This window comes from Calcarisporiella thermophila (assembly GCF_041956535.1).
Source record: "Calcarisporiella thermophila strain CBS 279.70 unplaced genomic scaffold VTP21scaffold_25, whole genome shotgun sequence".
Classification (NCBI taxonomy): domain Eukaryota; kingdom Fungi; phylum Calcarisporiellomycota; class Calcarisporiellomycetes; order Calcarisporiellales; family Calcarisporiellaceae; genus Calcarisporiella; species Calcarisporiella thermophila.
This window is the reverse complement of record NW_027192215.1, coordinates 141,566-167,493: the sequence shown is the minus strand read 5'-3', so window position 1 is coordinate 167,493 and position 25,928 is coordinate 141,566. Positions and strand designations below refer to the sequence as shown.

General features: G+C 48.1%; 14 protein-coding genes across 14 annotated transcripts; 7 read left to right on the top strand and 7 right to left on the bottom strand.

Moving 5' to 3' along the window:
* Positions 1-311: 311 nt before the first annotated feature.
* VTP21DRAFT_6066 (uncharacterized protein) lies at positions 312-1,904 on the bottom strand (the record flags this gene model as incomplete). The annotated part of the gene is made up of 1 exon (XM_069396656.1): positions 312-1,904. One exon carries the CDS (start codon positions 1,902-1,904, stop codon positions 312-314), a length of 1,593 nt encoding a protein of 530 aa, XP_069247335.1.
* A 638-nt stretch (positions 1,905-2,542) lies between these two features.
* Positions 2,543-3,175, top strand: VTP21DRAFT_6065 (uncharacterized protein; the record flags this gene model as incomplete). The annotated part of the gene is made up of 1 exon (XM_069396655.1): positions 2,543-3,175. One exon carries the CDS (start codon positions 2,543-2,545, stop codon positions 3,173-3,175), a length of 633 nt encoding a protein of 210 aa, XP_069247334.1.
* Positions 3,176-3,405: 230 nt separating this feature from the next.
* Positions 3,406-4,595, top strand: VTP21DRAFT_6064 (uncharacterized protein; the record flags this gene model as incomplete). The annotated part of the gene is made up of 5 exons (XM_069396654.1): positions 3,406-3,515; positions 3,579-3,677; positions 3,749-4,086; positions 4,155-4,340; positions 4,402-4,595. The coding sequence occupies 5 exons, from the start codon at positions 3,406-3,408 to the stop codon at positions 4,593-4,595; spliced, it is 927 nt and encodes a 308-aa protein (XP_069247333.1).
* A 302-nt stretch (positions 4,596-4,897) lies between these two features.
* On the bottom strand, positions 4,898-5,836 carry VTP21DRAFT_6063 (uncharacterized protein; the record flags this gene model as incomplete). The annotated part of the gene is made up of 1 exon (XM_069396653.1): positions 4,898-5,836. The coding sequence occupies one exon, from the start codon at positions 5,834-5,836 to the stop codon at positions 4,898-4,900; it is 939 nt and encodes a 312-aa protein (XP_069247332.1).
* Positions 5,837-6,279: 443 nt separating this feature from the next.
* On the bottom strand, positions 6,280-7,632 carry VTP21DRAFT_6062 (uncharacterized protein; the record flags this gene model as incomplete). Its single annotated transcript, XM_069396652.1, has 5 exons — positions 6,280-6,768; positions 6,848-7,127; positions 7,192-7,374; positions 7,443-7,552; positions 7,630-7,632. 5 exons carry the CDS (start codon positions 7,630-7,632, stop codon positions 6,280-6,282), a joined length of 1,065 nt encoding a protein of 354 aa, XP_069247331.1.
* Positions 7,633-7,793: 161 nt separating this feature from the next.
* VTP21DRAFT_6061 (uncharacterized protein) lies at positions 7,794-8,548 on the top strand (the record flags this gene model as incomplete). The annotated part of the gene is made up of 2 exons (XM_069396651.1): positions 7,794-8,094; positions 8,166-8,548. 2 exons carry the CDS (start codon positions 7,794-7,796, stop codon positions 8,546-8,548), a joined length of 684 nt encoding a protein of 227 aa, XP_069247330.1.
* Positions 8,549-8,697: 149 nt separating this feature from the next.
* Positions 8,698-10,068, bottom strand: VTP21DRAFT_6060 (uncharacterized protein; the record flags this gene model as incomplete). The annotated part of the gene is made up of 4 exons (XM_069396650.1): positions 8,698-8,994; positions 9,074-9,292; positions 9,364-9,777; positions 9,862-10,068. The coding sequence occupies 4 exons, from the start codon at positions 10,066-10,068 to the stop codon at positions 8,698-8,700; spliced, it is 1,137 nt and encodes a 378-aa protein (XP_069247329.1).
* Positions 10,069-10,825: 757 nt separating this feature from the next.
* On the bottom strand, positions 10,826-17,331 carry VTP21DRAFT_6059 (uncharacterized protein; the record flags this gene model as incomplete). The annotated part of the gene is made up of 20 exons (XM_069396648.1): positions 10,826-10,869; positions 10,928-11,088; positions 11,148-11,312; positions 11,378-11,850; positions 11,913-12,811; positions 12,887-13,258; positions 13,329-13,422; positions 13,475-13,626; positions 13,685-13,779; positions 13,851-14,245; positions 14,315-14,699; positions 14,772-14,958; positions 15,031-15,147; positions 15,221-15,295; positions 15,363-15,531; positions 15,591-15,696; positions 15,777-16,147; positions 16,235-16,636; positions 16,707-16,963; positions 17,028-17,331. The coding sequence occupies 20 exons, from the start codon at positions 17,329-17,331 to the stop codon at positions 10,826-10,828; spliced, it is 5,223 nt and encodes a 1,740-aa protein (XP_069247328.1).
* Positions 17,332-17,775: 444 nt separating this feature from the next.
* Positions 17,776-19,269, bottom strand: VTP21DRAFT_6058 (uncharacterized protein; the record flags this gene model as incomplete). The annotated part of the gene is made up of 3 exons (XM_069396647.1): positions 17,776-17,914; positions 18,009-18,076; positions 18,151-19,269. The coding sequence occupies 3 exons, from the start codon at positions 19,267-19,269 to the stop codon at positions 17,776-17,778; spliced, it is 1,326 nt and encodes a 441-aa protein (XP_069247327.1).
* Positions 19,270-19,714: 445 nt separating this feature from the next.
* Positions 19,715-20,973, top strand: VTP21DRAFT_6057 (uncharacterized protein; the record flags this gene model as incomplete). The annotated part of the gene is made up of 4 exons (XM_069396646.1): positions 19,715-19,749; positions 19,868-20,185; positions 20,267-20,505; positions 20,561-20,973. The coding sequence occupies 4 exons, from the start codon at positions 19,715-19,717 to the stop codon at positions 20,971-20,973; spliced, it is 1,005 nt and encodes a 334-aa protein (XP_069247326.1).
* Positions 20,974-21,420: 447 nt separating this feature from the next.
* Positions 21,421-22,577, top strand: VTP21DRAFT_6056 (uncharacterized protein; the record flags this gene model as incomplete). The annotated part of the gene is made up of 2 exons (XM_069396645.1): positions 21,421-21,631; positions 21,712-22,577. The coding sequence occupies 2 exons, from the start codon at positions 21,421-21,423 to the stop codon at positions 22,575-22,577; spliced, it is 1,077 nt and encodes a 358-aa protein (XP_069247325.1).
* A 191-nt stretch (positions 22,578-22,768) lies between these two features.
* Positions 22,769-23,676, top strand: VTP21DRAFT_6055 (uncharacterized protein; the record flags this gene model as incomplete). Its single annotated transcript, XM_069396644.1, has 4 exons — positions 22,769-22,872; positions 22,956-22,979; positions 23,042-23,292; positions 23,366-23,676. 4 exons carry the CDS (start codon positions 22,769-22,771, stop codon positions 23,674-23,676), a joined length of 690 nt encoding a protein of 229 aa, XP_069247324.1.
* Positions 23,677-23,769: 93 nt separating this feature from the next.
* VTP21DRAFT_6054 (uncharacterized protein) lies at positions 23,770-24,372 on the bottom strand (the record flags this gene model as incomplete). Its single annotated transcript, XM_069396643.1, has 3 exons — positions 23,770-23,921; positions 23,982-24,064; positions 24,125-24,372. 3 exons carry the CDS (start codon positions 24,370-24,372, stop codon positions 23,770-23,772), a joined length of 483 nt encoding a protein of 160 aa, XP_069247323.1.
* A 517-nt stretch (positions 24,373-24,889) lies between these two features.
* Positions 24,890-25,132, top strand: VTP21DRAFT_6053 (uncharacterized protein; the record flags this gene model as incomplete). Its single annotated transcript, XM_069396642.1, has 1 exon — positions 24,890-25,132. The coding sequence occupies one exon, from the start codon at positions 24,890-24,892 to the stop codon at positions 25,130-25,132; it is 243 nt and encodes an 80-aa protein (XP_069247322.1).
* Between the last annotated feature and the right edge of the window lie 796 nt (positions 25,133-25,928).

Below are 25,928 nucleotides of genomic sequence, written 5' to 3'. Positions count from 1 at the left end.
TTCTTTATTAAGTGTAATGCTTAAATGATTTTCTGTGTCAAAAGCCTTCAATAAGAAAACCACCAGGTTATTGACATCGCACTTCGTTCTTATCGAGAAGTTATAAGTAATTTGACACTCTTCAATTGTAGAAAATAATAATGTAAATAATAATAAAATAGATGAAGATTAAAAAAAAAGGGTTGCTCGATAAAAAAATTTTCCCTTTTCGCTCGTCTTTCGCTTTTTCCTGTTCAATTTTTTGAGAAAAGACGTTCCAGCACAAATGATGACGTCACAAATTATAATACGGTACAACGCTGTTAAAATATCTATCTTTTCCGCTCAAGTCTTATCCGCTTTTCCCAACCCACCACTTCGTCGGCAATCCACGCGATTCCCTCATCTACTTGCAAAACAAGGAATTTTCCCTTCTGTATTATATGTGGCTGTGCGTATATCCACCAGTTTTTTGCGGAGTCGAGTGCTAAAATAAATGGAGGAAGTACGGAAGCCAGTGTACTGATATAGTTGCAAACTATACGATATGAATTAAACGCTGCCCACGAAACTAACGCATGAATACTCGAATACAAATTGAAAAGCAAGAATGCAGTCCAATTTCCGCCCCAGATAAGTAAGGATTGTATATATGGATTAACTACCATAATCAAGGCCGTTATCAGAGAAATCATTCTCCTGGTAGCAAGCATTAGCGGATTGCAAATGAATTGGCAAGAGGCATTAATAAATCCAAAAATGTAAGGTGACATCTGGTGAGCGAGCGAGCTAGCAATAGCGATCAACGGAGAAAATGAGGCTGAAATTGTGGTGAAGCTTCGAGTTGCAATATCCTGTGCGTGGCTACAGATTACGACCGAGAGACGTGACATTACAATACACGTATCCCATATCCATTTTATCATTTTCACGCAAATTTGTCCCGCCTTCCAAATTATCTGAGATAATGCGAGTACAAAGAGTGAAAAATTCCATACTCCCGATGACATCTCGAAAAGAAAAAGTGAAACGGCTTGTCTCCAATATTGCTGCATCATGGGCGTCAATTGCTCTATTATAATTATGCTTGCATGTCCAGTCCAAGTAGCGCCTAACAAGACTCCGTTGGCCGAATATTTCAACCATCCTATGGCGTACGGTTTTAACCAATTCCCAATTCCCCACACAGTGCTGATAAATGGTTCTACTAGATAACTGTGCAAGGTTTTCCCGCACGTATACAATATGGTCAGTATAGACCACAAGTCCTCTAATATGTCCACTATGAGTACGATTCCACCTCGAACTAGTATTTTGAACAACATTGTGAATCTCGGCAAGATCCACTGCACTGGTTTGACCAAGAGAGTATGGCATGCGACGAAAAATGATTCGAGTGTTGGCACAAGGATTGCTGCAGCTTTATCTCTTCCCTTATGCTCCCACCACTCACACAATGAGTCCCATTCGTTACCGATAAATTCCGCTCCATGATGTATTTCTTTAATTGCTATTGCAAAAAATGGCCCTGCCCAATCTCTCATTACTCTCGACATATTTTTGAGCACGATTCTCGAAAACCATCGTGGAAAAGATCTCCTTATCTCTTTCGCCACCTCCAGGCCTTTAGAAAATGCTAACTTGGATGAAATTTCCACAGTGTCGAGGGTTATAAAAATAATCAGACGCAATGTGTTAATTGTAAGAATGAAAATAAAGTAAAAAATTGAAATGGGAAGCAATATGGGGAAAAGTATGGCATTTGAAAGTTGTATTTCATCCTTGTTAATTCGAGTCTTGGCATAAGTAGAATGACCAAGAGAGCGCTTACTACGCCAGTCTGGATATTCAAATAGAATAAAGTATAATACAGCAATAAATAAAATAAAATAAGGAAGTGCCTCTGATATAGATGCAAAAAACATTTTTTTAATACTTGTAAATGGAAGAGAGGATGGGGAATATGCAATATGTTTTTGCAACAATTTCTCTCTGCTGGGCATTCTAGAAAAATTCTACGATCTACTTTTCAGATAAATTTCAGATATCATGTCATTTCTAAACGCGAAGTCAAATCGGTAAAAAAAATTGAATTTACTAGTCCGAATTTATGGGGTAAATCCATCACACTGATATCCATACTAAGTAAATTGGATCATGGTATTGGTATAATTAGCATTGGTCTATTGTTTTGAATGCTAATTTGCCTTTAGAACTAAGCAAAATATTAGCTACAGTCTACAGTTTATCTACAATATCACCTACCATCTTCAATCCACAGCGAATAAAGCTAACTTCTATCATTGAAATAAATATAAATATCAAATTATTCTTATGAATTAGTATAGTAACGGATTTGATTCGAATCGGATGATCTGCATGGCTTTACCTTGAACCTATATGTGGGCATCCGGTTTCTTATTTTACACATCGACCGGATCCCTGGTAACGGAGATATCACAGGGAAATACTAGCTGTGAATACTTGTCATGATAACGTCTCTTTAGCCTGTGCTTTTCTATGCGTATGACACGGTCAAATATTTAACATACAGCCTCTACTTATGGACTCACAGTTAGTTTCCCAGACAGAAAAACGCATTTCCCACCGAAAATCTGAACCTCATTCTCTTGCCGCGCACGATTCAACATCCAGATCTCTTCGCCGTTCAAGCTCCATCTCATTTCCGAAACTTTTTGCCATGAAATCTCAACAGTTTGGAAACTCTGTAGCCTCGCACTTCAAAACTGATTATGCGCCTAATCCTTCCACACGCCAAGAGAGAGTAGATCCATTATACATGGCTTCTCAAATTCACTCCGAGTGCGAAAACCCGCCGGAGCAAGTGTCTATTTGCTCAAACGGACACTCCCCGAGACCTGTCTACTATGACTCGCCTATTATTCGAAGAAAACTACGCACCTATTTTTCCGATGAGAATTTTGACGAGGTAGTGGAGCGCGGCTTCCCGACCTCTTCAAGTTTGGACGAAGAAAGGCTGCCGACAATACGGCTCACACTGACTCCGTCGCATATGCTTGAAAATGACGCCGATATTTATGTGGCAGACGAAAACATGTCGATCCCAGGGCCGCTGTGGCCCGTCGATGCACCAAAGTTAGTGGACAAAGAACCAACGGAAGGAGATCATGAATACATCTCTTTGCGAGAAGCCAAGTGCCAGTTAATGCGGTGAATAGAGAGCTCCTTTGACCGATATTTATTCTATTTAACCATTTGCACTAAGTTGTACCATCATGACGTAGCACCATTAGCTCAAATAAATGTCAAATAAGAGTAAGGGGTTAAGTTTTAGTTCAGCTGCAAGTCTAATTTGTTGGGAGGAGAGCTCGCAGCCAAAATTATGGATTCCTAATTAAAAAAGCTTTAATTCCTCTTCCCTTAAATAAAACGATCCATCCGATCATGAGCTCTCTCATTCCATTAATTCTTGATGGTGTAGAATACGTCGTCAAGCAATTCAGCGCCGAGATGCCTCTCTCCACCAACTGGCTCATGCCATTGAGTGGCAGCTGGTAATTCTCTTTTGCTTTTCCTCCGCAATATATCTGGTATTTAGCACTCTAATTCTACGCAAGGTACTTGTCGCCTCGCCAGCACGCAACTGAGATACTTGTATTTAATTTGTTTTTTGGTGTATTATTCTTCGTATATGCAAAGGCACTGTACCGACAAGGGTAAATATATTTACAGAAGATGATCATAAACAAAGCATTAAACATTAATCCGTATTTGACACTACTATTAGAAATCTAATCCCTTTGGCTTTTCAAAACTTTACTCCCAGTCGATCGGCAACATTCACCGATTTTGCGGTCTTTGTTCTGACTTTGGCTAGTACTCTGCTTATTGCCATTCATAAAATTATACGCTCGTCTCTTCTCTGCATGTTTCAACCCTGTCATGCCAATATGACACTTTTGTCTATTTTGTTGTTCTTTGGATGGAAAGGAGAAAAAAAGAACTGGATGGTCGCCCTTGGATTTAATGTCTATCTACACTACGTCTGGGCCACGGTGCTCGCGTTGGTTCAACCAGATCTTAGGAATTTCAGCTTGTTATTTGAGCAAGAGAACTTTTGGCTAGGTAACGATCGCCTATTGCTTTTACGCTGAGACATTTCTGCAGGAGCACTTATCTTATATCACCCTTAGTTCATGTTCTCCTTTTGGTTGTCCCAATTTATATGGTACACTCTGGCCGATACCCCGTGTTCCCGCTTTCTTTGGAGTTCGCGCTCTTTTCTTATGCTGCCATCGGGCTGTACCATGTATTCGTTCTTGAGTCAGTGGTGCTGATATCTGGCGTAAACATAAATTATATGCTCTCTCCTCCTCCTGGTAATATGATGCTTGTCTTTGCACAAGATAAAATGACGTTCTAATCCAACCTGTATTTTAGGCTTGCTACAAAAATTTGGCCCCTATTACCGCATATTAATGTACGTGGGAGGGGTCGTACTGAGCCTAATTTCACGATACGTTATTATTGAGAGCAGCCTGTCACTCTTTGATAGAAAACGACACAGTGCTACTGAGAAAAAACGGCAAAAAATTGAGAGTGGAGATTTGACTGATGAAAAGAAGGAGTTATAATATGTCCTATGTTATCTGTAATATTTATCCCTTGCCGCCCAATATTAATAATCATTATAGACTAGATATTGAATATGATATCTTTTAGTTTGAGAAAATAATTATATCAATAAAATACACGAGCTTTTCTGTTTACTTTTTATGTATAATCTTTATTTGCGTTATGTACTGAAATAATGCTAGGTGTATATACAAGCTAAAGTTAAATAAGTGAATTCACAGACATCGACACAGCTTGGGTTTGAAATACAATAGGAAAAATGTGCAAAAATAAATAGTTACAAGTGCATCATCTCTCTAGTTCAATTCCCTTTTCGCGTTCTGAGTAAATCAACCATACGATCCAGCAAACTCCCACTTCTACCCCGCTTTTTCCCCTGCATTTGCTGATATTCTCCCGCTGAAGAGTGAATTGATGAAGGCCCAGAATCGGGTAAAGAATCTGTATCAGAGGATACCTTCAACTCAGGAATCGATTGGGCTGGAGTGGTTGGCTCAGTGCTACAAACCATAAGGATTTCACCATTAACTTCTCCTGGATATGAGAACCGCTTTCGCCCTGTGGCAACTGAATTGATACCAGCGGGAACTGGAGTCGAGTCATCGGGATCTTCTCCAAGTAGTATAGGTTGGGAGGCCGTACGTGGTCGATTCCATCCTGCTTTTTTGCGTTTAATGGCGGGGGAAGTATTCACGGGATATGTGGCTGACATTTTCCGGTAGCTCTTGCCAGCCTCGTAGCTATTTAATACCTTCACCACGTCGACATGTTGTTTTGCGATTGCAATCATAAGAGGGGTATTTCCAAATTTATCCTCTGCATCAATATGGGCTCCCAATTGCAAAAGGAGTTCGGCATTTCTAGCGCAGTTATTCGCAGCGGCAAAGTGAAGTGCAGTCGATCCAGTGACCCCAATTGACTCCTCAGTATTCCACCCTCCGCCCCCTAAACTCTCTTTCTTCGAAATCCGTGTGGCATTGATGTCAGCTCCCCTCTCTACTAGATACTGAAGCACCGCCAAATTTCCATCACTGGAATTACATGCTGCACAGTGGATAGGCAGCACACCTCCGATAGAGGAATCGACGGGGACTCCCCGATCTAGGGCATATTTAACGAGGCCAAGATTTCCGGTCGCAGCCCCATGATGAAGCCCCAAATCCCCACGGGGATGCGAGGCATCACGATCTTTAGAAGGTAACAGCCGGGTTTTATGCGGGAAGGATTTTGTCGTTAGCATATTGATGTCGTCTCAGAAAATGGTGATGAATTTTGAAGAGAGATTACTAAAGATAGATCGTCGAGTTTGAAGTGACAAATATACCTAAAACTTATTATTTACAGATATGGTGTAACGGGAGATGCATTGTATATGAAAGGTCATAAAGAAACTCAAACTCTGAGATAAATATAGAGGCGATGACGCAAATGAATAAGCGGACCCGTGGTTATTGTCGCTTCAGCCAACTTGGACGTTGGAATTGGAAACCAAAGAAGGGAAACAAAGGGGGGGAGGGGGGCGAGGCAGAAAAAAAACCCGAGCCTTTAAGACACCAGCTTACCGCAAATTTATTTTTCCTAAAAACTGGATCACTAGGTTGAATAGCGTCGTGCAGTCACACACAAAACTATTTGTGGTGCGTATTAATTTTGCTAGTGTTGTGCTAACTATTCGATTTATTACTATAAATCAGCAAAGAACTCATCGACTGGGCCAGCGTTTTTCTCCTTCTTATTCTTTCGCCGCTTCTTCGATCCGGATCCCTCTTCATCTACCTCCATCCCTCCGGTATCATTTTCATCTTCATCCTTTTGTTCATCCTTGGTTTCTTCTTCCTCCTCCGATTCAAACAGATATCTCACATCCCAGAATCGCACAACAGCGTCGTGGGAGCAACTTGCTAAATATCGCTTGTCCCACGACATTTTTATCTGCTCCACGGGGAAATCCTCATGCTCCCCAATTATTCCATGAAACTTGTTGGGAAGAATGCCGATAACGCGAATAATACCATCACTTGATCCCGTAACAATTGTATCCTCATCAACCCGGCAGATCGCATCGATGGAATTCGGATGTCCAAGAAAACGATCCGACACATCCCCCCAATCGCCCCACGTCCAGAGATTCAGGATACCCTCTTGAGAACCGACAACCACCTTTTTTCCATCCTTTATGAAAAATTTCCACGAAGAAATTAGCTGTCAGTCACGGCAGTATCTTTCACTAGTCAAGAGAATCTTTAATCACCTTCAGTATCTCCACCGACAATAGTTCATCCTCCTGGTTATCTGACATTGCCACTAAATCGGGTTTCCTTATATCCCATACTGATAGATATCCGTCGCCACCTGCTACAATAAGAGAACGCCGCTCTTCACAAAATGTCATATCGGCTATAAAGTCTTCGTGCTCCGAATACTTCATTACTTCTGTTCCCTGGCGTATATCCCATAACTTGATAATACCAGCATCATCTCCGGTGGCGAGAATATTTTCATCCAAAGCTAATAGCGTATTGATAGGATTTCTGCTCGTGTATTTAGTTTATAGGCTGTGAAAAAAGAGCTCGAAGATAGAAGGTGTGCACTTACTCATGACTTTCGGGTTTGGTGCTCACTATTTGGCAGGAATTGAGGTCGATTGCTTGAATCGATTTATCTTTTGAAATGCTAATAAGACCAGCTCCATCTGGGCTAAATGTTACACCCCGACAAGACTTCTTGTGCGGTCTCAAGGAGAATAGCTCGATATTACCGTCTGATGAATACCGATGGCTATAGTAGAAGAGGAAAAAAAAGTTTAGCAAATTAATGAAATTCCACCATATGATTATGTATAATACCAATGAACATGACCAGTGATAAGTCCTGTGGCAATGATGTCTTGAGAAGGGTGGAGAGCAATGTCGAAGACATGATTCTCGAATTCAAGGGGAGGGGGAATTATGTCGACCTAGAGATGAACACCATTTATATCAAATTAATTACAGCATACTCTGCTTTCATTGTTAGGCTATCCCTTCAGCTTACCATGGTGAGTAATTGTTATTGTCCCTAAGGAAAGGGGCAGCAGGAGTCCAAAGTATTGTTGACTTGTGACCGCTAATCTGTTCGAAAATTAAACATTTCATTAATTGAAGTCTCGGTACTATTAACAGCGAGAAGAACCAAATATTATCTTTCCATTCACAAATATGGTGCGAGCATTCCTCAATCTGTGCATGAAGAGATCCAATGGCATCTCCAATCTTCGTGCCTTTCATCCCGCCACCACTGTGCTATTTATTCGCTCTTCCTCCTCTAAAGCATCAGATTCTGTTGTTACGAAACCCGTCACAGAAATTCCAAAAGAGCGCGTTCTACTCTATACTGGTCCTATGGCCGAACAAATCCGCCGCTTTAAAACAGTGGCGCTCATGTTCTCTATGTGTGCTGTAATTGCAGTGCCGAGTGTACTTTTATTTGGAAAAGCACCGATGCTGGGAGCAGCGATGGGTTAGAAGACTCATAAACAATTAAATAACATCAATATTTGGGGCTCTAACATTGTTTTTTTTTTTTTAAAGCTGGAACTTCCGCCCTGACACCAAGTGTCTTTATCCACTGGCTCACAAAAAACTACGTCTATAACATCTGGCTCTATGCACCCTCATCCGTAACTAAGCACCTCGCAAAACACCTTAATAACCCTCAGCGGGATTTCCTACTCGGGCTAGAGACTTTCAGCTATATTGGTAAGGGAAGCGAGACACTTGTTTACCTTAGTCAATTGGCCCACGCGCGGGGAAAATACCGATACGTGACATGGATCAATCGGGACGGGAGGAAAGACACTACGAAGAGATTTTTTGTGGAGAAGGATATATTTGCCAACGATGCACAACTGAAGGCTCTGTGGGAAAGAATTGAAAAGCAGACAGCGCCTCCGCAGATTGGGGAAAAGGTATAACTAGGAGGAGGGTGGCTATTCTTGGGTTGTCGTTATTGGAATGTTTATTCTATTCAAAAAGTAAACTATATCCATAGAGCCAAAACAAACATTATAAAAAATCATAGAATGTTGCATTCTTGTATAAATAAATTGTCATTTCCCTTTATTCACAGCGAGGCTTCTTCGACCTTTTCGCCCTTTTCTACTTTAGTGGTCTGGTTAAAATCCGCTTGCTTTGGTACAAGGCCAAGTGTCTCAAATAGCTTCTGATCATCCGTAAATGCATTGTTTGGTGTAGTCAGCAGCTTATCCCCGGTGAAAATGGAGTTTGCACCCGATAAGAAGCAGAGCGCTTGTTCAGCAGGTGAAAAGCGCACTCGGCCAGCTGAGAGTCTCACCATTGACTTAGGCATGATTATACGGGCGGTGGAGACCATGCGTACCATTTCCCAAATAGAAACGGGCTTTGGTGAGAGAGAAGATACCAAAAAATAAAACATTGACATTATATTATAAACTCGAAGAAGATGTGGAAAGAATTACCTCTTGGTTTTCAAGCGGAGTGCCCTCAACGGCAAGAAGAGCGTTAACCGGCACACTCTCTGGATGCTGTGGCAGAGTTGCCAACGTGTGAAGAAGTCCAACTCTATCATGGTGATCTTCGCCAAGTCCAATAATGCCTCCAGAGCAAACATTGATGCCCGCAGAACGCACATTTTCCAGAGTTTGGAGACGCTCATCATAAGTACGCGTGGAAATAATCTAGATGGGGTGCAAAATATCATATTAACGCATGCGCAAAGCAAAAATAGTGGCTGGGAAAGATGTATTACCGTAGGGTAGTACTCGCGCGATGTATCCAGGTTGTGGTTATAGGCTGTGAGTCCAGCTTCCTTTAGAGCCTTAGCCTGTACTTCGTTCAACATACCTAACGTACAGCACACCTCCATCCCCATCCCACGAATTTCCTTCACATATTCTAAAATTTTGTTAAAGTTTGATTTGCGTCCTGCCAGATCGCGCCAGGCTGCACCCATACAGAACCTTGAACTTCCAGCCTCTTTTGCCCTGCGGGCAGCCACGAGAATTTCGTCCGAATCCATGAGCTTCTGCGCTTTTACATTTGTTTTGTAACGTGAGGACTGGGGACAGTATTTACAATCTTCAGTACATCCTCCAGTTTTGATAGATAAGAGAGTGCATTGTTGAACCGCTCGAGGGTCATGATGTAATCGATGGACTTGAGCCTATCATGGTTTACACGGTTAAAAAAAATATATCACGGGAACATTCAGGGACATCGCTGGATATCAAGCGAGTCAGAGACATACAGCATGAAACATTAATTCCATCAAAGGCGAATCGTAAATTGCCTGCACCTCCTCCTTCTTCCAGTCGTTGCGTAAAGGAGCGCCGACATGGCGCGCCAGCGGAGACATTGCGGCAGCTACACGAGCTGCACCAGGTGTCTCCACGGTGGCAAAGTGACGGCGAGGAATGGAGGACACTCGGAAGGAGATACGTGCGGCACGGAACATGTTGAGTGTTTGAAAAGAGCGGGGAAATGAATGAGATTGGGGAGAGGGTGGGAATAAATGTTGGGTTAGTTTTCGAGTTGATATCCCACTGTGATTGTGCGAGCCTATTGGTTTGTGGTAGAGTTCAGGGGAGTTCTTAGTTGATTAGGAAATTTAAAACTAGTGTTCGAGCGGGACACTAAAGCTTGAATCAACGGTGCCCTTACTCAAAAGCGTGATATTCAGGCAAAAATTCGGCACAATCGTCCAGTTTGAATTGACTTTGCTTCTTTACGCATTAAATCGTATAAATTTTTTATGCCCGTTCTGTTAGAACCACTGTTGTCCAAAAAAATGACACTGAAGAAGATAGTCGAGCAAATTTTGGATACTTTGGAATATGACAGATACTTTCATCTGACAGCATGAATAAAATAGCCTCTATTAATTCGCCACGAGCAACCGTTAAATTGATTACGGATAATAAAAAGTGTTCAAGTTCGTTTCTGAGGAGTGCAGTATCTTTTGATAAATGCTCAATAGCCTAGTGTATAGATAATGGCAGTGATATCGGGCTCCGAGTCAATAGGTTTAACATCGAAGTTTAGTTATTCTAAATGGAAAAGCCACGAGAGTCCGTGAAAAATGAAGGCGGTGATTGAGACTTGGAACTATACATGATTATTAGGTTATATAAATAGAAAAGTTTCCACACCCATGGTCTCAAAAGGCTGTACATATGTGCGAAAAGTGGATTTCTACAATCTAATAAACGTCATTATCGAATATAGACCGGAATCCCGTACACAACGGGTGCTGCACCTATTTGAGGGCAAAAGTCAAAACCGTTTCGTTTGCTTCGTCTGTAAAATTGGATTACCATTCAGATATCTAAGCGTGCATTCTTCCCGGGCGTTACATACTGCTTCCGCCAGGGATCTTCCAGTGTGCCCCTCAATTCCCCACGCGCTCAACAGCTTTCGACTGAACCGGTCAATATCCCGATCAGTCACGTCCCAGAGGTTAGCCACCAGTGCAGGACTAGTAAACATCAAATAAATTGCGTGCACTGAGTAAAAGCCAGTTGGAGGAATATTTACCATCCGGCCAGCATGTAGTTCATTGAGTTGCCCCACGGGTCCAAATCTCCTGCAGGCTTTAACCGCCCACTACTACATCCAATCAGAAGTGCTACGGCGCACTTTTTGAGGCGGCGAATTTGATGCCCGCGAATGTATTGCTCCCCTCCACTATGTCCAAAATAGCTAGACGCAATCATAGGACATGAATATCAGCTCATATTGATTCTCGACAGAAAAAAAAAACCTACATGTAAAGCTCATGGTCTCCCAGACCCCTTTCGCACTCCCACCCCGCCGGTCTTCTGCCAACCACGCCTTCCCAACGTCCCTCTCGTAACGTTTCGAACCATCCCGCAAATTCCTCCTGAGTTCGGCTCAAGTCACCGCTAGGGTTTAAAATATAATAGGTCTTGTCAGCATCTAAAATATAGGATTGGTCTGTGCTGCTGCTTTCGTCGGATTTTTCTGTTTCTACAGAGGAGGGGTTACTAGTGCCGTTGTTGCGCAACCGTGTGATGAGAATGCGATCTCGCAAAAAGCTCAGCGTTGGGACGCGGCAAGTGGGTATATTGCGGAGAATAGGCATCGATTCCCAAGGGAGCAGTTGTGCATGTTTATCAAGTACAAGAATAAGATGAGGCGTCTGTGAGCAAGAAATGGTGGCCGATGTGGAATTAGAGGAATGGTATGTGTCGAGCGCCGCCTTTAGACCCTCTACAAGCTGTAGCACCAAATTCAGGGTAAGCGTAGGCTTTCTTCTGATATTTTAATCTGAACGCTTACCCTATCCACGTCAATTTCGTCGTACTCGACGGGCATTCCAATCAAATGATAACTATCCAGCAAAAAGTAGACCGCATCCTCGAGAACCTCGTCCGACTCGCGACTGGTGAGTCGAGTAAGTGCCTTGCAAAGATCATTGCCAAGCTTAAAGCTCCCGGATGGAATCTTCTTTCCCTTGCCCCTTGTATTTGTCGATGCGCCAATAAGCAGCGCTTCCAACGCCAGGCGGAATTTCTCCAGCGGCTCTTTCGCCATCTCATCTTCTCCATCCGGTATAAGCAAACCTTTTAACCCCCCTAGCCATCTGTCCTCTATCTTCGTAACCAATGCCCCCATACTCCTATCCAGTTCCCGTCGTCGCTCCCACCAATTCAGTTTGCTCTCCTTGGTCTCACAGTGCTTTCCATTTCTTGCCGTTTCATTCGCCTGCTCCAACAGGGTACCCAGTGCTTCTGTTGCCTCTGTATAGCCAAAAGGCTCCCCGTCGCTCGAATCGCGCTCCTCGTGACGGTTAAGTGGCATCCGGACAATAAACGGTAACTGCTGTGCTCGCAAGCGTGTAAAATACAAGTTCTGACTCTCCGGATCAAGAGCAATGGAGCACACTGTCCAGGTTATGGGCAGTGCATTAACCCAGTGCTGTTGGAAATGCTGGGAGGATATGGCTTGCTCGTTAAGATATAAGCGATGTAGCCTTTTCCAGCAGGCCACGTCCCAATCCTCTTCATCCTCAATGCTTACCACGGCAGGATCCGTGACGGTTTTAGTTTCAGCAACCACTTCCTCATTATTCAGAGTAAGCAGATCTACCCAGGCCAAATCTTGGGACTGAGCCGGTGCCAATTTCATTTCCAGGGAGCTGAGCATATCCCGACGCGCCGTGATCCCTTTTGCCAATTCTGATTACCAAGAAGGAAATCCCATTAAAACAGCCCAGTAAAATAGATCAGTGATATAGCGGATTAATAGCCTACCCAGATACATTGCGGCGTTTCTCACCGCCTCTTCCTCAACTCCTCTTAGTTTTTTGGGATCTGAATAAGTTCGAAGCATAGTCGCCAATGCAAAATATAGGCAGGCTTCGTAGGCCAGATGGGCCGCACCTCCATCAAATCCAATTGAAAAAGCTTTGCGCACGTGTTCTATGGCTCGATCGAGGCGATGTTCGAGAGCTGCATCTACGTCGAGAGTAGGAGCGGTGAGGGCGCTGGAGTCCACCGTGGATTTCTTAGCGCTGGCCAGCTTTGCGGAGTTTTTCACCGGCTTAGTGGCGAGCTTGAGACGGCTCGCTGTTTTGCCAGCTGTTTTGGGCTGAGAACTCTGAGCAATTAGTGGTATTGCGAGCACTTTAACCAAGAGAACTTGAGTATTTGTACCATCGATTTGATCTCTCACTAATCCATAAGAAATACGTACCAGCCTCCTCGAGCATGCTCAGTAACGTGTCGCTTGCGAACTCATCAAGTACCGCGCACACTTCGAATTTAGCCCTGATCAGATAGTACTCCATCTACTAAATTTAGTCAAGCGAAAATAAAATGAGACTCCAGCGTGCAAATTACCTCCTCTTCACCGAACAGCCTCGCCTTTTCCAGATCAGCCAGAAGCTTTTCCCCACTCTGAATTTCTCCTTGTTTACAAAGGGCCCAAGCAGTACGGTAGAAGAGCGAAGATTTCATGTTGTCCAATACAACCCATTCCAACTGTGTCCCGTCTACTATAAACTATGTCAGCCAATTTAGCGAATCCCCTGGAAGCTAACCAGCCCATACCTGGCTGCTTCAGCTTTCGTCCTTTGACGGCTGTGGTTGGCGTAACTGGCATTGATATGGGAATGACCTTCTTTTCCCGTGGCGTATAGTTGCCCCTAGAACAAGAGAAAATAAGTAATTAAAGATGGGCAGACCACTTTCATTTAGCGGGGCTGGCAATATTTACAAAGGTTCAGTCCGCTCAAGTTCATCGATAAATTCGCTGGTCATCATTGTTTTTAATAAACCCTCTGCCCGTTCATATTCCCCCACCGCGTTCGTGTATAAACACTGCTGCAGTTGCAAATCTCCTCCAAGAGTTATGGCACTTGCCTGATCCTTAACCAAAACCTCCGTTTCTTGCTGGTATTTCAGTGTTGTTTCGAGATTCTCCTTGGTCTCTTCCCATTCTCGCTTTCTGCACTCCAGCTCGGCAATGTGCAGGAGAAACCGCGCAGCAAGCACCTTAGCGCCCACCATGTCGGCTAGCATACGGCCTTTTCGAAAGTAATAGTCAGCTTCGCGAGCCGAGCCTCGGGCGACGTACAGTTTGCCGAGGAGGGCGTACGTGTCGAGCAATTTCTAAAACATACAAATTGTGGGTGTGCTGAAACTTCTTAAAGCATGGAATATAGACAATTGCATATATACCCTAGTTAGCCCCCATTGATTTTTATGCAATGCCTTCAAGCTGTCTTCAGACGCCATTCCCTCTCTCTCTCCCACGTCTTCGATCGCAAATTTTCCGTCGCTGGGAACAGAGACAAATGGATTGTTTGATGTCTTTTCTTGATCTTCCTTTGAAAGCTTGGACTGTCTCGCTAGCCCGTTTAGAACTCTGCCAAGCATCCGCAATGCCCGCGTAGCATCCTGAGTTGCCTGGTGAAGTGAACCCGTCGCGTATGCAATTGTCGATCGCGTGAGACACGCATCCGTCACAAGTATGTGTCTTTCTCGCTTCTGCGTTGCGCTGAGCGAATTTTTGTGTCCAGCCTTGAAATCTGCCAAGGTTGTCGTTTCATTGAACGCCGGCAACCTATTGAACATACAGCGCATTAGCACTGCTGAATTCCCACGGTAGGAGAGGGGAAATCAAGAGTTCGCTTACGCATTCTTGATATTGCCAGAGGAGCAGAGATGATAGCTGTACCGAAGTAGCCACCGAACTTTTGCTTCGTTCGGGCATGCTGTCGATTCCATCAGTCTTTTCGCTTGTAAAAAAGCCATCCCAGCTTTTCCAGAATAGCCCAACAATGTGTAAACCTCGCCGATTCGTATGTATGCCTGAATACCATCTGAAAACAAAATAATGTGTACAGTTTAAAACCCCCTTTTGTCCTCAACTATATAATATATAGGATAGTTACCTTGATGACAGGTGTCTTTTTCTGTACGAAGTCCGTTGTTGAGACGAAGCATGAGTTTGAGGGTTAGAAGGTGTTGTATTGGACGGTCGAGAAGCGAGAACAGGTCGGCGAGCATATCTGCCAATTGGAAATAAAAATAAAAAGAGCTATACACCTGAGCTATTTCAGAAAAGCTTCATTCTCTATGTACTTAGAAAGCCGTAAAATTTCTCTACATCATCAATGGCCGCAAGGGTCGCTTTGGTGTCTTCTGGTCCAGCGAGAGCTAAATGGAAAATCACGCATGAGGTCAAGCGCCTGTCAGAATTGAGAGCAACCCTTCTCACTCTTACCTCCACTTCCTAGCAGAGGAATTTTCCGTAGTATACCCTTCCACAGCTGCAATCCTTTTTTAAAGGCATCCATCCTACATATTGGGAGGGCCGCAATACCATGCCATGCGTAAGCCACCCCCAGATAGAAGCAACGGAGTTGCTGTAGACCAGCATCGGCTCCATATTCCTGGTGGAATTTTAGCTTAGGTGGATGAAAGGGGTAAAAAAAAGCATCTATCACTCTACCTCTGATTTTAGGAGATCGATGGCGCAATTCAATAATGCGTCCGCCTCTAGCGAAGCGTTCTCCTCGCCTATGGTCCAGAGCAACTTTGCCTTTTCGATGGATATTCTATTATAAAAAACACGAGAGGGCTCCTACGGTCAGCTCGTCAACCCATAATTAAATGAAACACGACACAATTCATTCACCTGGCTCTTCGAATTGGAAACTTTTGCTCATTATAGATCGATATTCCTTCATCGACCACCTTTAACATCAGCGCTCCAATATCGGTTTTTTCGAAAAAGCTATGCAGCACGGTCAGTTCATACTCGAGCATTCCGCCAACAGCTTCCGCACGCCCGTTTTCTTTAGCGTCGATGTATTCATGTGGAAGTTTGAAGTTGGTTTGCACTAGCTCTACTAATGAAATCCGAATAATACGATCAATAGTACGAGGGAGAGTCGGGCAGAGACGTGCTGTATTGCAAAGAGAGGTTCGATTAAGCGAGGATACGAACGATGGGAGCTGGGTGGGTAAAAGCCGAGCGAGGGAAGTGAAAAAGACTTTCAGTGCATCCTAAAGTAAGGTTTCCATTTCATTTAAAAGCATGCTCCTGAAGAAGAGTCTGTCCAAGGATTCATTGGGGGGAAAGACACGGCTTACCTGGTATTGTCTTAGCTTTAGTAATGAAGCACCTAAAAGCTCCATTCTTTTCTCCAACGCCCCCGCTTCTTCTGCATTGTCCTTTTGATTTGTCTTTTCTAAATATTCATCTAATAAGTCGCAGCTGCGCCTGAACGGTTCAACGGCCAGTTCATATCGACCGGACTGATAGGCCACGCCGCCCAAATTATAGTAGCCGCTTGCAACCACCTTTAATCCGGTGGGATAATGCCCCCTGCAGTGCTGGGTGGCCAACTCAAGCTGGCTGAAGCGGCGAGGAGTCGGAGAGGCAGAGGCAAACTGATGGTGAAGCAAGAACGAATGGTGGGTCAGGGAATGGATAATGACGGCATGGATGCTCTCGGGGGAGAGAAGAGAATCCGAACGGCTCGCGTACTCGATCTAATGGGGGAAGAGAGTCATGTCAAAATGAACCGCGTATAAAACTCTCCAGATAAAGCCTTCGGCTTACTTGATATGCACTTGAAAACGCCCCCCACCATCCTATTAGATATTCTATGCCAGCAAACAAAACGCTCGCACCCTTTGCCACCCAGGACTCGTTTATCTTTGCTCCAGCATCGAACGCCTTTCGTAGCGCATTCATCGCTCGCAGGAATCTGCATATATCTTCGAATTCTTTGTTTAAATCGGCTTCAGTGGATGCAACGAGCTCTGCTTTCATTCTCGAAAGCTCGGCTAACATCTTAGTGATCCTTGGGTTCCATTCTATGGTTTTGGCCATCCTCCCCATCGTTAGTGAGCTTCAGGATAAAGAGAAGATCAGCTATACCTTGGTCTTTCAGGTTGTTCTGGCCGATCCCGGCCGCCAGACTTGCGATGCTCGCAACCAGCAGCGCAGTTTTGCTATTGGGCGCGCCCTGGTTTGCAGGCTCAGCGCGCCTGCTCTGCTTCACTAGTGAAGCGGGAGTGGGGGTGGCCGTCTTGCCCGCCGTTTTGGAAGCTATCCGCGTGGTGGATTTGACAAGATCTGATGGGACGGAATGGGTTGTGCGGCTCCTTGATGTCGTGGAGGTCATTGCAGGAGTAGAGGTGGTACCTCCTTTGGCCGCATTTTTTATCAATCTTGTTGGCATTGACTTGGCCACGGCGAATGTAAGCTAGAAGTATAAGAGACGCGACGCGAAGAATTCTCAAACGCGTCATTGAAATCGCCAATCCGGATCCTGGGCCCAGTCGGGCGAGGACAACCATTTGCGGAAATGGTGACAGCAGCCTGCCAGGCCAATGGGGGAGAACCAATTGCGATGCAATAAATGAATCGATTTATAATTAAGGGAAACTAAAAGCACAGTCGAGAGAAATAGAGAAGTTAAAACGAAATTATATAGCAATGGTAAAAACAATTGAATATTAAATCCCCAAGTAAAGAAGAAGAAGGAAAAAAAGAAACTGTACAATATACAAGCTGGCCTTTCCAATGACCGGGTTTCCCCAAGATCATCGTAACTTAAACAGAGAAGCAGCAGAAATCTACCTAATGAAATATATCCCAACCCGACAGAGCAGAGAGAGAGGTGCTATGGCGCCGGGTCGTCTCCTATTTTCCCGGCTGCTCCCGTCGCCGAAGAAGGCCCTGGGGGGGGCCGCTTCCCGCTCTCGGCGGCGCTGTTCATCCCGCACTTTTTCACGACCGTGTGGCGTTTCAGGGCATCCTTGCTACAAAGGTGGTTCAAAAGCTTGAGTGAGTGGAACTGTATGTGGACAGCAGGGCATGCGAACCACACGAGGTGGCACAGCCTCTTCAACCTACCGAGAAAAGGACTTGTGACAATGCTGGCAGGCGAACGGCTTTACCTGTAAATGTATCCGGGCGTGTCTCTAAAGCATGAGTGGGGAGGGAAAAAAGGTGAGCATCGGCCTAGCTTTCTCGGGCAGACGGACTCCCGGATTACCTTCAGGTCGTGGTTTCTGTGGAAACTTTGAGAGCAGCTCTCACACTTGTAGGGCCGGTCCACGGCATTCTCTTTCATCACGGCCCCCCGAAAGCTACCCTGGGGCTGAGCAGATGCGTGGGGCAAGGGAGAGAACGCCGGATGCGAGGAAGGCAGTGTCGGGGGGACGGTGGTGAGCGAGGCGGGGGGAAGCGGGGTGGGGAGCGGAGGGGGGGAGAGGATCGCGGTGCGAAACTGGGGAGCAGAGACGGCAGGCGAGGCATAGTCCACGAGAGAAAAGGGCTCATCGGCCCCGTACGGGTGAGGGGGAGGGGGAGGGTGCGGAGGGGTCGGGGACGCGGCGGGGACGCTGAGGCGAGCAGACTCCGGGGGCGTGGCGTGCGGCCGGAACTCGGGCTGCGTGGCGAGCTCCCACGCGAGATAGGGGGTGGGGTGCGAGGACGGCGGCAGCGGCGAGCCCAGGCTGGAGCCGATCTCCTCGACCTCGCTCTCGTGCTCCAGCGTAGCATAGCCCACTCCCGGCGGGGGAGAGAAGAAGACGGGCGCGGCGGCGGGCTGCGCCATGGGGTGGAAGAAGGCGGCGTCCAGCGCGTGGGGATGCACGGGGTACATGGGCGGTTGCTCGACATAGAAAGGGGCGGGCGAGGGTGTCGAGGAGACGGTGGAGAAGCCGTCGAGCGACGGGGTGGCGGCCGCGTAATAGAGCGGCGCGCCACCGGGCTGCGGGGAGAAGCCGGCGTGCAGATGGCCGCTCGCGCTGTGACCGGCGGGAGCGTGGCACTCGCCCCTTCGCGCGCCGCGCTCGCCTTCGCCCTCGCCCTCCTCCTCGCCCCCACCCGCCACCTTGTGCGGAGCGTCGAGGGGCACTCTATAGGAGGCGGCAGGGCCCATTGGGTGGGGGGCGTACGGGGGAAAGGGGGGGGAGGGGGGGCGCCTGCTGTTGTGCATCGGGTGCGGCGAGCGGGGGGGCGCGGCGGAGGCGGAGGGGGCGGCGGTCGCGGCCGGCCGTTCGTGGAACCACAGCGAGTCTACCGGGTGCGGCTTGGAGCCGTTCGAGCCTTGGAGGAGATGATAGTGCAAGTGTGCGGGGGCGGCTGCAGTCGCAGGCGTATAGAGCATGGATAAGCGCGGCGGGGAGGGGGGGGTGTGCGTGAGGGAGCGGCGGCGGCGACGGGGCGCTTCTTCTCGCGGCGACGGATGGGGCAATCTCTCTTACTATAAGAAGCAGGAGGAAGGGTGTCGTGAAACAGGCCTAAGGAGAAGAGGAAGAGCCGAGCGTGGGAAGGGGGCGAGGGAGGGGGGGGGAGGGGGAGCAAGAGAAAAGGAGACCGCAGAGAAAAAGAAGACGAAACACAAATATATAGCGCGAATAAGATTGCGAGCGGCAGAGAATGGAAAAAAAGAACCGGAGAAGAAGGGCGAGGAAGGAGAGGCCAGCAGCCCAACCGAGCCGACTCAGAGGATCCGGCGGCCGCGGGCGGCCCACCGCGTTAGGGTTTGAGTTTATCACAAGACTTAATTAGCACGGGCAGCGGGATTCTGGAGGTGTCCCGAGCCTGCTCGCATGGGAGCAGTCATCCATATGGAAGCTTGTTGCCTGTGAGTAATTTGCGCCGGAGTAGGCCTCGCCGCAATGCGCATTGACTGGCTCGCAAATTCAAGAGGAGACAGAAGTGGATAAACAAGAACCCTAACTCTAATGCTATTTCATCGGCAGCCGCTGCCTGATCACCTCTGCCGTGCGCGCCGGGCCAGTGGGCCCGCCGCGTTTGACACCTCTGGCCTCTGTGCCCAGCCGCCCGCTGAGCCGACACCGTGGAGCCTACGGCCACAAAAACAGGGTTGCCGATGCCGTCTCGCCACGGCGGCGGCGACGGCTGCGCCTGGCCGCCGCACCAGCCCCGGTGACTCACGGGGTCGAGCGGCCGACGCGCGAGGGCCGGCCGGCCCCATTAGTCAGGCTGATGTCAACGGCCGATGACGCATGGGCCGCGAGGCCCACCCCCCCTCTGGCCCCTCGGCCCAGTGCTGCATTGTGACTCCAGCGGAGGGTCAATCCGGGATCGGCTCGATGCTAGCGCGTTTCACCTTGTGTCTGGGGCGAATGGATTGGCAGTGCGCTTCCGAGTCCAGCTGCGAACCTTGCTCTGCCCCTGCCCACATTGGCCCGGCTCGAGTCAATCAGCTTTCGCCGTGTGGAAGCCGACGGGGTTACAAAAAAGAGGAGACTCTCGGCTAAATCGCCCCCGCTCATTAGTGCAGGCCGCCCGGTGGCCGTTAATTTTGTAATAAGCTATGGCGGGAACTTTCGATTCGCAAACGCAAAATCGAGCTCCCCTCTCGCCCTCTGTCAACGTAAATTCCCCCCACTGATGGGCCAGCCTCATCCCTCCCCCCCAAATCGGGTAAGTGGCTCCAATGCCTCTGCGCAAATGGGAGCGCGCGGAAATACCCAATTCTCAGCGCGCCGCCTCGCTGGCTGCGGCCAACGGCGATCGCCCGCCCTGGCCAACCGTCAAGCCCCAAGGCGGTGAGGTAAGTGCCCGGCAAGCCACGCCCCCCCCCCCCTTGGCTCTGGGCTGGCCGATGCGCTTGGGGTTGCGCAATGCATCGCGCGAACGGGCACAAACCGGTTCTTCTAAAGAGAAGGCCGGGCTGGACGGCCGGCAGCCTTCGTCGAGGCTGGAGCGGCGGCCGGCGTTTTTCTCCTGCTCGATTCCCTCTGCCGATGCATGGCCTGACCTGATTGATGGGCGGGTTCAGCGACTCGCGTGTGACCAATTGGGCAAATCGCAAGCCTTCCTCAATCGGGAGAGTGGATGAGAAATAAGAATAGCTCGAAAAATCGAAAAAGCCCCTCCCTGCAAAATGAGAGGATCTCCGAAACTCTCCGCAGCAACCCTCCGGACACAGCCAGCGGCTCTGCCAAACACAGGCTAAGTGGGCTAACGAGAGTTAAGCGTGGATAGGCCGATTTCCAAGCTAGTCACAGCCACTTTTCCAGTGGGTGCCTGCTTTGGCGGTTCTACTTCCGCCATTGTTTTTTTATTTATATATTACTACATTGGCACCGTCGCTTCCTCCTATTTATAACATATGCATGACATTAATCCATTATCCATCCTCTAATACTTAATCCAGCGCCCATCATCGCCTCCATCCGTATATATCTACATGCTCTCGCCTGTCTGTGATTCTTAGTTTTGTTTGCTAGATTCGACTAATCCTCCCCCCTAATCCTCCCCCCCTCCCCCCCTGCCCTTGCGCCCAATGTACATTCCCGCTCTACGAGCTAACCTCTCCGCCCATCCCCACAATGCCTCCCTGGGCGAGCCGCCCTCGCTGGCCTGCCGAACATCGCGAAGAAATGTTCGCTACAATCCGCTGCAGAGAAAGGCAGGCATCCCCATCGCTAAGCAATCTGCTCTCCATGGTGACGATGAACCCGCAATATCCCACCTGCAAATTTCTAGTCTCATAGGTAAGTTCGGGGATGATGGTCTTGGATGCGCCCACCTCCTCCTTCGCTCCCATGCTCATCATCTCTGCTGCCCTCTCTAGACATCGCCGCCATCATGATCTCCACCGTTTGGCCTGTGGCGGCGCCCCCATCCTCCAATCTCCTCCCCACCCGCGCCTTCATCCACCTTGCCCTGCGCCGCTCCAAAACCACCGCCTCCACATTCGTCCTCGCCCTCCTCTACCTCTTCCGCGCTAAGGGCTACCTGGACACCGCGAACCCCCCCCTCGCATCCACCAGCATCCGCCCCCGCTGCGGCCGGCGCATGCTGGTCACGGCCCTCATCCTGGCCAACAAGTTCCACCAGGACCGCAACTACTCGAACCGCGCATGGGCCCGCATCGTCGGGCTGCCCGTGCGCGAGGTCAACCAGATGGAGATGGACTTTCTCCGCCTGATCGGGTACCGGCTCTTTGTCGGCGCAGACGTGTTCGTGCGGTGGCGCGAGCTCCTGCTTGCGCAGGCTCAGACGGTGTCGCTGAGTGCTTGCAGCGCCACGGGCGGCCTGGGAGCGCGGACTGTCGCCGGCGTCAAGGAGCACCACGACGCCCTCTCGCCCATCGACTCCCCCGCCTCCACCCCAAGCTCGGCGATGTCGCCCTACACCCCTCCCCCGCTATCGATGACAACGCGCTGCTATATACCATCCCCCGCCGTAGCGCAGCCGGCGGTCGACTCCCTCCCCACCCCCGATGCGGAGCCGATGCTCACCGAGATCTATGGAGGCCGTGTAAATACAAAACCGCAGGAGGCGAGAGCCAAGTTACCCACCCTTGTCGTGCCTCCCCCCCCTTGCCACTCTATACCTGTCTATCAGTACGCGCTCCCGCCTCCTGCACCCCCCCCTACTTTGTTGTTGCCGGCATATAACCCCTTCACTGAATACTCCCCCTCGATTCTTTTCTGACTCTCTCCTGTTGTTGTGAATAAAGATTTGTACGCTATCCTAGACGCCAATCCCCAGCCGTTCTCGCTAGGAAAAAACGTGCTCAAACGCAGTCACGAAGTTTATTCTGGTTCCTGATCCTCTGCAAATCGCACGATTTTCTGTCCCGAACCCCCCTTCTCTACCATCCTTGAACAACCTTTGTGAACGAGATGACGGACGAATTGTGCGTGTCCAGCGACCCCTACCACCCGGCCAATCTCATTCCTGAGCTGTGCCGGCTGTTCTACCAGCTCGGCTGGGTGACTGGCACCGGGTAAGAATTCATCGGTACCCCCTTTGGCTACCCCGAAGAATCTAATTCATGTTCATTGCTGCCCGAATCCCTCACGGACACAGAGGAGGCATCAGTATCCGGGAAGAGTAAGTATTATCTCCATCTTTTCCTGCTCCACGCCTTTTTTTTCACATCGATGTCCCTATAGTGAGCATGTCTACATCGCGCCCTCGGGCGTCCAAAAAGAGCGAATTAAACCGCAAGATCTCTTTGTGCTTCGGCTCCACAATCGAGAGGTCATCCGGCGGCCGCCCTCTCTAAAGCCCTCCGCATGCACTCCCCTCTTCTATAATGCCTACACCATGCGTGCAGCCAAAGCTTGCATTCACACCCACTCGCAAAACGCTGTGATGGCGACGCTATTGTACCCCGGTGAAACCTTTGAGATTACCCATCAAGGTAGAGGGCACCAGATGGTTGCAGAAGAGAGTATGGTTCCGCCTAACATGCATTCTACTGTGCCTTCTGATAGAGATGATCAAGGGTATTAGGCGGGGGACATCGGGCACCAACCTCCGCTACTTTGACACCCTCGTGGTACCCATCGTTGAGAACACGCCTGAGGAGGAGGACCTCACCGAACGAATGGCGGTGGCCATGGAACGCTACCCCGACACATGTGCGGTGCTGGTGCGGCGCCACGGCGTCTATGTGTGGGGTGAGACGTGGGAGAAGGCAAAGACGATGTGTGAGTGCTATGACTATCTGTTTGAAATCGCGGTCAAAATGAAGTCAATGGGGCTGGATCCGGCGGCGAAGCCGGAGGGCGAGCACTACGAGTAGATGGTCGCTAGTCATCGCTTGACATTGGATATATTACACCATGGAAATTTTATTATAAATAAGATAATATAGTGTACACAGGATTATACATTTTCATTGCCCACCTGGGCGAGAGGGGGGGGCGGCTGTGCTGCCCTTCACAACCACCTCTTCTCGCTCTGTGAACAGGGTATATTCGGGCCGGGCAAGCAAGGTTTTTTCTCCTTTGCAGAAAAGGCACGTGTGGTTTAGTCGTCGTGGTCGGCCTAATCCACATCCGTTCCCATTAGTCTCCACTCGCACTGGGAAAAAAAAAGTTCACTTACTCTCTACCCGTACGCTTGAAGTATGCCCGGGGATGAGTGTGTTGTCACATCGCTTACATATGCTTCGCTTCACCGATGGATCCCTAAATTCACCTCGATGTTTAGGGATTGACTATAACCGGCGCCCAAAATACTACACTTACATTCGAATAACTAGGCGCCGTCCCACGGACTTCATGGTGTGCGTATAAAAGCGCCCCAGTGGTGATAAATCCACGTTCTTGCCGTCTTCATTGGACGACTTTGCAGGACCGGAGGAGGAGGCGGGACGAATGGCGGTTGTAGAGGTAGACATAAGGGCAGAGGCCTGAAGGAGAAAATTCATACGATGGTAGGCCTCCTTGTTGTCAATGCGTCGCTCCCCTTTGGGGGCCTTCTGTTGCTTGCCCATGGTTGCTCGTTTGTTTTCCTAGTTGCCTCCACGACCTAAATCATTCGCGAATTGCAGGCACTGTTGAGGGTAGTTAAACCAGGCTCCGACTTCGTTAGAGAGCATAACTAGGCAGTAGGAATCCATCCATCTCGAATACCATCTGCACTCAGGGCTAGGATCCATCCATTCTACACGCGATGAAGTATCTATAGGAGCTCCTCCGGGCATTTCCCATCGACTTCTTTGAGACAAGAGCTCAAGACATTGAACCCGTGCTAATTTCATCCTTCACTGTAACGCGTCCTACAGGACTGAACGTGCCATTTCTCTGGATACCGAATCTACCCCGGAAAGGGCAAGCTTTTTATCCGCCCGGACGGCAAGGTACAACAGCCTTAATCCGTATGTCCTCTGTACACACTCATCGGTTTTTCATTCCGCGTAGCCTTTCCATTTTATCAATGGCAAAGTAGACTCATACTTCCATCAACGCCTCAATCCCCGTAAGATTGCCTGGACTGTGGTCTATCGTCGCATGCACAAAAAAGGCATCACGGTGGAGGTGGCCAAGAAACGCACCCGCAAGATGGTAAAGCACCAACGCGTCATTGTTGGTGCTTCATTGGAGGCAATCCGAGCAAAGAAAAATCAGAAACCTGAGGCGCGTCTTGCGGCAAGACAAGCGGCAATCAAGGAAGGGAAGGAGAAGAAGAAAATAGAGGCTGCAAAGAAGAAGACGGAGAGGGCGAGTGCCACGGGACTCGATCGAAGTAGATGAATTATATTCACCCATGCCATTCTTTTCGCTCTAGGCTGCGCAAAAAAATGTGTCCAAGCTGTCAAAGCAACAAGCCAAAGGCGCACGGCCGACTGCCGCTGCCAAGAGCCGTTAAATCGATTCCATGTGTATATATTTCTTGTTCATTGGACGCCCATACCCTGTATTTTTCTTCTCCTCAGTTCCCCGCCATCCTCTTCACTTTTTTCTCTCTTCTTTACGCATATTTCTTTGTGCTTTATACCCCGTACGCTCATTTTTCTTCTCTATGTATTAGCGGTACGGGAATTAATATAGTGTACACTTTAGCGTGGCTCATTGCTATGATCATCATCCTGCGCTCGTAACTTTCTACTTGCCAATGTATAAGAAAACTATATCAAGAATCCTTTGAAAGATGCGGAGGCATAGGATGGAACATGAACACACTGAAAATTAGAGTCTAGGCTTCCGAGGGATTTTCTCTGAATTCACAGACATGGACATGTTGGGGAGCCTTTTTCCGCTAAGAACCGGAGAATGGCTAATATAATTTACTATGAAAAAAGCACAAAGATGCAGTTAGCATAGGACTCTTTATGGGTCGCTTACTATGCCGAAATTGACCTTCTATCATATTCTAGATGAAAGAATGATACATCTGTGACCATGGAAAGTTTCAGAAGAGCTTCTTTCGGCAATTTGAGTAGTCAGTTTTTTGACGGATTCGCCTGTTGACACACTAAAGTATCATCCAGAGTGCTCTACCTAGGGGGTACCCCTTATGATGCTTCTGTTCCTCGACAAATTTAATGAA